Raw genomic sequence first — 9244 nt, 5'->3', positions numbered from 1 at the left:
GTTTGTGTCTTTTCCCGACCAATGGACACAGGCAGCCACTGGCGCTGCAGATGTCGCCCTCTCCCAGCAGTGGGCGGCAACACACAAGCTGCGGCCGCTCGGTGGCAAGCTGAGCTAGCGGGCCGTCCAGGGGGCTGCTTGGACTTGTACATACTTGCACTTGTACCATCTCACCCCCTCTCACACCTTACCTGAAATCCATGAACACCAGGAATCAACACCTCACTGGAAATACAACACTTGACACTGATCACTTTCGCTGGTGTTCAGAAACATCATCTCATTACATTGATATAACTAATATTATTTTGCAAGGTCGAGTTAATAGAATAGATTTATTGCATTCACACGTGTTGGCTGTGATGCTGCGTTTTATTGTTGTCACGTTTTGTTTTTCCACATTTCAGAAATTTCAGTTGAAATGAGCGATTGGCTAACTTTATCCTACTTTAAAAGCACACTTGTCAGTATAATATGATCCTGTTTCATTCCCAGCCCAAAGATCGTTGTTAACGATTAACTTGGTCCAATTGTGGTTCCCGGGTTAGCTCTCAACGCGGTGGCTGGTGCAAGCGCCTCTGAAAATGGTCATGTAAAAATAATGCGAGGTCGTGGCTTTCTAAATGCAAAACATGTCGCTTGGACGAAAACACATTCAGTTTGTTTTTTTTCTCGTTGAGGAAGTTTATTCAGGCTCCAGAACAAGAAGGATTAGTTGAAGTTTTTGGTTGCAGTCTGCGTTTTCCAGACATGTTTTCACGAAGGAAAATTCGATGAAAACAAGTAGGTATGTAATAATGACATTTTTTTTGCCTCCAAATAACACAAGAAGGTTTTAATTTAATTTAATACACATTTGAATTTGTGGACACAGACTGTTCGTACAGTAATCATTTTAGCAATGAATTGTATGTATCTATGGACACCACGTTATCCTGAACATTTACTGTATTACAGGAAGTTCTTGGCTGGTTAACTTTTCCAAGAAAGTCGTTTCTTTACTGTGAGATGCAGCAGACGTTCTCCGGGCATAAAAAATAACAAGAGAACATGAAAGGTTGGTGCTTCATTTTGTTAGCATGTTTATTCACACGGTTTTAAAAAATCATTTTACAGATTTGCATTTCTGAAAGGTTAATGTGGTGAGCTAGATTGTATATAAGCAAGTCTATATATGTGTATTGATGCTAGTTCCAATAGTACATAGAGTGTAAACGTTTTGAACTGAATAACTCTGAGGGTTTCTGATTTTGAAACTATTCTTAAATCAAGCTGTGCAGTTACCAATTTAGTTATCATGGGATCTCGTTTCATAAATTGTAACAGAACCAAAATACCATGAAACATCCTTTGTCAGGCAATGGTTTGTTGTGCAATTTCAGTTTGTATTTGTTAAAACATTGTATACAAGTAATTATGAATAACATTGGAGAAGGGAACATTCCCTTCAAGCAATGTATTGGTCAACTAATATGTTACTGTAACACTCCTTTCGGCAGTAATCCAGAAGGATAATGGAATGAAAGTTTTTTATTACTGGGGGCTAGAATATGAGGGGAAATGTTGCTTAGCCGAAGAAAGACCTGGTTAGACCGCAACTGGAGTACCGTATACCTCAGAAGGGATATGTTGGCATCAACTGCAATAGAGGGTGGATTCTCCACAATGTACTAGAACTCCAGGAGATAGATTGAGGCGAATTGCATGAGAAGGGTTTGCTTTTGCTGGAGGTAAAAGGTCAAGGTGTGATTGAGGATTTAGGACTTTGAAAAGGATGAATAAGATAGATTGAGAGGAATGATTTTATAGATGGGAAATCTAGAAAGGAGAGTTATAATAACATTAAAAATTTAGAACTGGGCCTTTTAGGAGAAAAGTTAGAAAAAACACTACTTGCTGTGTGTGGTGAGCATGGGGTGAATGCTAACTCAGTTAATAAACAACTTTTTTCGATCAGGCCAAGGAATGAGCTAGCCAAGAGATGAAGAGCAAGGAAAATAAGAAAAAGTTAGGTCAGCAATATTGCCAGTAAACAGACTGCACAAGGTGTTCCTAAATTCCAAGCTGCTAATTTGATACTTTGAGGTTAAGTTAGGAGATAAGGGTTATAATGCCCTACATTTCTTTGAAATACAGCTAGGTTATGGGTGGGATGTGTGGAGAGCAATCAATGTTCACTTGAATTAGATTCCTACAATTATAACTATAGGGGAGGATGAGATCAAGTTTGCTTGGGATGATCTCCTAATCAAACGGCTTTGTCCAGGTTCATAGATGTACTGAAATAATGGATAACAAAAGACCAGCAGTGTCCATTGATTAATTGAGGGAATCTTTGTTATTCTGTCAGTAAATATTCAGCAGGAGAGCACATTTAGTTCAGAGATACAGTCCGCACCGACCAGCGATCTCTCACACCCTACCCCACACACGCTAGGGACAATTTGTACTTATACCAAGCCTATCAACCCTAGAGTTAGGTTTAGGGTTACAATTAGGGTTAGGGCTAGGGCTGGGGTTAGGGCTAGGGTTTGGGTTTCCTCCCACACTACAAAGCATGGCTGTCCAAAGGAGGGGTGCGTTGGGTGGGACTGCACCCCCCCTTTTTTCCCCAGAGTAAGAAAAAAGCAAAAAAAATACGGGGGAAAAAAAAATTTGGTAAAATAAAATCAGTGTTTCCACTTTGTTAACGCCAGTTCTCCCGTCGCCGGGCGGGAGTGGCGAAATGGCTGAATCTGAACCCAGCGGTTGTAACCCCAAACCAGACACCAAACCACTGGGCGGGGCCCGCTCCCCTCCCTCCCCCTTCCCCCGCCATTTTCCCCAGAGTAAGAAAAAAGCAAAAAAAATACGGGGAAAAAAAAAATTTGGTAAAAAAAAAATCAGTGTTTCCACTTTGTTAACGCCAGTTCTCCCGTCGCCGGGCGGGAGTGGCTGAATCTGAACCCAGCGGTTGTAACCCCAACACCAGACACCACTGCGGCGGGGCCCGCTCCCCTCGCCTCCCCCCGCCGCTGGGGTCCAAGCCATCTCCCGCCCACACCCCCCCCGCTGACCCCCGCTGGGCCCACACCACCCCCGCTGGGCCCACACCACCCCCGCTGGGCCATCACCTGACCCCCGCTGGGCCCACACCCCCGCTGGGCCCACACCACCCCCGCTGGGCCCACACCACCCCCGCTGGGCCCAGGCCACCCCCGCTGGGCCCACACCACTCCCGCTGGGCCCATGCCACTACCGCCGCTGGGCCCACGCCACCCCCGCTGGGCCCGCGCCACCCCCGCTGACCGCCGCTGGGCCCACGCCACCCCAGCTGGGCCCACGCCACCCCCCCGTTGGGTCACCGCCACCTTCACCCCCCCCCCTCCCACTGGGTCTGCGCCACCTTCATCTTCGCCCCCCCCCCCCGCCAGAAAGAGGGGGGAGAGAGAGAGGGGGGAGGGGGGAGGAGAGGGGAGAGGGGGGGAGAGAGAGAGAGGGAAGGGAGGTGAGAGAGAGATGGGGGAGGGGAGGGGAGAGAGGGAAAGGGGGGGATTATCTTTAGTGAGATTGCAAAATTAAGTTAGATTTCAGAGCTATTATATTTTCTCCTCCATATGAATAATATTAATATTGGAAGATTGGAACTGCTTTCTTTTCCTTGATAACAATACTGAAAAATATGAATTCCATAGTTTGTGATTATGTAATATACATTTTAATGGGATCATTATATACAGATGGAACATTTCCATTTCGATATCGGGGGCTGGGGGCAAATATGCTTCAAGCCGATAGCCTAATCGATAAAGAGCTGAGAAGAGGAATCAGAGCTGCCAAGGAAAAGTACTCTGAGAAGTTGAGGAGCAAGTTCTCAGCTAGTGACTCTTCTTCAGTTTGGAAGGGCATGCAAGAAATCACCAGTTATAAGAAGAAAGCCCCCCGCTCTTTGGACAATCGTCAGCTGACGAACGACCTGAATGAGTTTAACTGCAGGCTTGAAAATCAGAAACGTAACCCTGGTACCCCTTCCCCAACAAACACAGCCAGACCCCAGTCTGCAAAGAATGGACCCTGCACCCTCTCCTTCCCATTCACCACTTCACATCTACTTAAGGCAAGACTCCAGTATGAAAAGAGCGGATCTTTTCCCACCACAATCAACACTTCACACCCACTGACAGCCTGACCTCAGTCTGCAAAGACTGGACCCTTCTACACCCACCCCAATCCAATCACCACTTAGCACCCAATTACTCACAACTGCTTCAAAGACTCCACTATTGCCTCTGTACCCAAAAAGGTAAGGATTACTGGTCTTAATGACTACAGGCTTGTCACACTGACCTCTCTAGTCATGAAGACCATTGAAAGGCTTGTGGTGGCCAAGCTGAAAAATATCACAATCCCTCTGCAGGACCCTCGGCATTTTGCATATTAGGCCAATAGATCTGTGAATGATGCAGTCAATCTGGGCCTGCACTTCATCCTCCAGCACCTAGACCGCCAGGGGACCTATGCGAGGATTTTGTTTGTTGATTTTAGCTCTTCATTCAACACCATTGTGCCAGAGCTATTACGCTCCAAACTTTCTGAGTTGACTGTGCCTGAACCCCTCTGTTGGTGAATCACCAGCTTTCTGACAGACAGGAAGCAGCATGTGAGGCGGGAAAGCATATCTCGGACCCGCAAACGCTCAGCATAGGAGCACCGCAAGATGCGTACTCTCCCCTCTCCCCTACTCTCGCCACACCAATGACTGCACCTCCACAGACACCTCTGTCAAGCTTCTCAAGTTTGTTGGTGACACAACCCTGATTGGACTGATCCAGGATGGGGATCTCTGTACTCTTTTCAGTTTGACAGCTTTCCTATAACATGGTGCCCAGAACAGAACACAATATTCTAAATGCAGTCTCACCAACGTCTTATACAACTGTAACATGACCTCCCAACTTCTATACTCAATACTCTGACTGATGAAGGCCAAAGTGCCAAAATACATTTTGACCACCTGATATGCCTGCGACACGACCTTCAAGGAACCATGCAACCATCAACCATTCCTCTGCCCACCTGGCTAATTGATCCAGATCCTGCTGCAATCTTTCACAACCATCTTCACTATCTGCAAAACCACTCACTTCTGTATCATCAGCAAACTTGCTTATCTTGCCCTGTTCTGTGACGTTTCACAGAGTGCTGGAGTAACTCAGCGGGTCAGGCTGAGTATAGAAGTTGGGAGGTCATGTTGCAATTGCATAAGAAGTTGGTGAGGCCGCATTCAGAGTATTGTGTTCAGTTCTGGGCACCATGCTATAGGAAAAATGTCATCAAACTGGAAAGGGTACAGTGAAGAGTTACGAGGATGTTGTCAGGACTAGAGGGCCAGAGCTATAGGGAGAGGTTGAGTAGGCTGGCACTCTATTTCATGGAGCACAGGAGGATGAGGGATGATCTAATAGAGGTATATAAAATAGTGAGATTAAACGAGAACTTACCAGTTTGAAGTTTGATCTGTATTTTATGAGAAGTTACGATGGGGGATTCCGTGAAGAACCCGTTCAGCATGCATGCGCGGCATACTTCAAAGCAGCGGTGTGGAATCACAGATAGACACAGTTATTGAAGTAAACATAGTAAAGATAAGGAGACATCAGTTTATGAATTTGACCCATATTATTGAGGGTGGGAGCGGAGGGCACGTAATCCCTCATCGTAACTCCTCATAAAATACAGATCAAACTTCAAACTGGTAAGTTCTCGTTTAATCTTACTAATTTACTTCGGAGTCACGTGAGTGATTCCGTGAAGATTTCAAAGCTCTGATTTCAAACCGTGTAACAGTTATTACTACATCACTGCCGAAATCTTTGAGGGAGGAAGTGTGTTATTGTAGCCAATCAATGAATCTGTTTGTAGAAAAACACAATGGTATTTTAACAATAACAACAAAGAAATTAAATTGCTCTTCTGGGCTTAAATTAAATATTTGCAGTCTGTAAAATCTTTCCTGCAAATAAAACAGGTTTTGCCAACGGCTTATTATAACATTTCTGAACGGTCTTTCCCCCCCACCATCCTACTGTAGCCAGGATGTGGTTTATAGGCACGTCCATTTTTTTAGCCGTCGACGTGGATGCTGCCCTGGTGGAATGAACTTTGTACATGTTAGTTTTTATCCCAGCAGCTTTTAGCACCTGCTTGAGCCATCTCGAAATGGCTCGTCACCCGACCATAAGGTTTTTTATGACTGACCCACAAGGCTTTTCATCTCCCTCGAATATTTTGGTTGTGTCTATGTAGGATAATAGGGTCATGGCACATAACCATGTTTCTGGCGGGTAAGCCCGGGATTCCACGACTGGATTAGGTGTTCCTGGTCTGCTCTGTTTGATCATTCCCTGGATAACGACAGAGATCTGGTCTGGAGCTGTGAGCATGGTGTCCAGTCGCAATAGGTGTAGTGACTGGACCCTCTGTGTAGATACAAGTGCCATCAACATGAGTGTTTTGAGCATAGATTGTTCCAGGTTGAGGGATCTGGCTGGTGGCCATCCCCTGAGGTATGTCAGGACCACACTGACATCCCATATATGGGTGTACCTTGATCTAGGGGGTTAGAGTTGTAAATACCCTTCATTAGTTTGACCACCAGCTGGTGGGACCCCATGGCCTGTTGTCCTGGAGCTGGTTTTAAATAGACAGGCAGGGCAATTCTAGCTGTGTTGATGGCTCTGTAGCTGAGTCCTTCATCGTGGTGAAGGTTCGCCAGGAATTCCAGTACGTTGGTAACTGTAGCGGTTGAGTAGGTGGTCCCTGTATCCAAGCAGTACTTCTCCCATTTTTTGATGCTGGACAAGTGCTGTTTTTTAGTGGATGTTCGGAGGGATGCTGACATGGTGTCGACGGTTTGTTATGATAATCCCAGTCCCAGAAGTGGTTTGTGCAGAATCTGCAACCCAGGAGTTTGATTTTTTTTTTCATGGCACGGGTGGCTTGTGCCCGACACTGGGTGTTAATAACTCTGGGTCACTGGGGAATACCATCGGAGTTTCAACAACCATGTCATGGAGTATTGGGAACAATGGCTGTGTAGGCCAGTCGGGTACTATCAAAATACCTGAAGCAGAGTCCATTTGTACTGTGCGTAGTCCCCGACTGATGAGGCAGAAGGGAGGAAATGCATAGAAGAAGAATTTCCCCAATCCAGCGCAAACGCATCTACCGCTGCTGCCTCAGGGTCTGGTTCCCAAGCGACTTACATAGGTACCTGGTGATTTAGCCTCGATGCAAATAAATCGATATCTGGCGTGCCATATTGCTTGATAACTTTTGTGAAAAAATTTTGGGGGTTTTAACATCCATTCGATGTTGTCATTAAATTTACGTGACCTGGTGTCTGCCACTGTATTTAGCTTACCTGGCAGGTAAGTTACTGATAGCCAAATATGTCTTTGGACACACCATTGCCAAATTGTGTTGACCAACTTGTTGCATGATACCGATTTTATGCCGCCCATATGGTTAATGTAGGCCACCACCGTAGTATTATCTATTTATAACCGTACATGCAAGTGATGCATATTTATGCATATGCTTTTAAACCATAAAAGTCACCCAACATCTCTAGATAATTAATGCCCAGTGTAAGTGGTAACGATGATTCTGGGTTAGTCCATCTACTACTTGTGCTGGATATAGAGTTAGTTGCTCCCCAGTCTTGAGCACTGGCATCTGTTTGGATAACTGACGTAGGGTTAGTGATGATAATAGGCTGAAACTATGTCAAACGGTTTTTGCCCACCACTGTAGTTCTGATATTACTTCAGTGGGTAACTTCATGAAACGATCATAATGACCTGTATGTCGTTTTTGGTACAAAGGTCCGAATTATGTAGCCGGAAATGCTGCTACCATTTTCCCAATTACTCTGTTACTTGTCGAGTAGTTGGTAGTTTGTTGACCATTAAATTGTTGCATGATTGTGCCAATTCAACTATGTTGTCTCTTGGCAATGTTACAGTCACGTAGACTGAATTAATTGTGAAGCCCAAGTAGTCCATGATAGAGGATGGCTTCAACTTAGATTTATCCAGTTGTAAGACAACCCCAGGGTTTCGAATAACTGTTTGGTAGCTGAACAGCTAACAGTCAAATTCATGGTTTTACCTACCATTTAGGATATCATCAAGATATGCCATGACAATATGTTTTTGTCTTCTGAATATTTGCCAGAGCTGGTTTTAGTGTCTTGGTGACACTCTTGGGCTGATGTGAACCCATTGGGTAACGCTTTAAACTGCTATAGCTGCCCCATCCAGGTAAATTTCAGGTATCTGCGATGATCCTTGTGAATGGTACTAAATAGTAAACATCTTTAAGATCAATGCTTGCCATGAAGTATCCTTTGGAATTTAGTTGTTTGGCAGTAACAACCGGTTTTATTTTGAAATGTATATACTTAACAAACATATTTAGTGAAGTTAAGTCAATGATGATGCGACATCCACCATCTTTTTTGGGTTTAGTGAATATATTTGATACGAATTGCAAGGGTTCAGGTTTTCCCATGATACCCTTTGTAATTATTCTCACCAGTTCAGCTTGTCCCTCTTGTTTCTTTAACGGAGAGGGGAAAAATACCCTCTGGGGTGAATGTTGACCTGGTGGCAATTTTTCTAGTATGAATTGTATTTGTATTCACTAATGCCATTGAGTATATACTGATCACTCGTGATAGACTCCCATGTGTTAGTATTACTCTATATACTGGTAGGAACCAGACCCACCTACCTCCATGGTTATGGGTATTCTTCTGTTTCCTGCCGGTCCAACGAGTGTTGCACGTCGTCTGACGTGGCGGTGACGTTGGGGGGTGGCACATTTTCCATGGGGTCCGCTCTGGGCCCTGGTCTAAAGAAGACTTTCGGTGATAGAATGCGGACCCCGAGCTTTCATCAGTCCGATATGGTAGACGTTGACTGATGGACGCGATGGGGTGCTGCTGCGTAGGAATTACTGTTTTTGGTTACTCGTCCCGGCCCTGCCCTCATGAGCCAAAAGTTTTGTAAAACCTCTTGCATGTCCTTCATATGCTTTGTGAGGTTTTTGCCAAAGAGCAGTGGGTCTGGCTCAGTGGCTGGGGTATGCACAACCCCGCAATGTAGGATTTTATGGCAGGTCTTATGACTTGTTTACGAAGGTTGTGGTCACCTCCGTATTTGTCCATGGAACGAGGAAAAAACGATGTGATGGCTGTCGT

The 9244-nt window shown here is 45.0% G+C and overlaps 1 protein-coding gene across 1 annotated transcript in view; it reads left to right on the top strand.

Annotated features, from left to right (window-relative positions):
- The first annotated feature begins 42 nt into the window (after nucleotides 1-42).
- Nucleotides 43-9244, top strand: part of scara3 (scavenger receptor class A, member 3) — a 51654-nt gene continuing 42452 nt past the window's right edge. The window contains exons 1-2 of the mRNA XM_055635817.1: nucleotides 43-787; nucleotides 958-1057. Coding sequence (XP_055491792.1) covers nucleotides 1051-1057 — 7 coding nt within the window. The 5' untranslated portion in view covers nucleotides 43-787; nucleotides 958-1050. The remainder of the gene's footprint in view (nucleotides 788-957; nucleotides 1058-9244) is intronic.

Source organism: Leucoraja erinacea, chromosome 5 (assembly GCF_028641065.1).
Source record: "Leucoraja erinacea ecotype New England chromosome 5, Leri_hhj_1, whole genome shotgun sequence".
Lineage (NCBI taxonomy): Eukaryota > Metazoa > Chordata > Chondrichthyes > Rajiformes > Rajidae > Leucoraja > Leucoraja erinaceus.
This window is presented reverse-complemented; position numbering and strand designations above follow the sequence as displayed.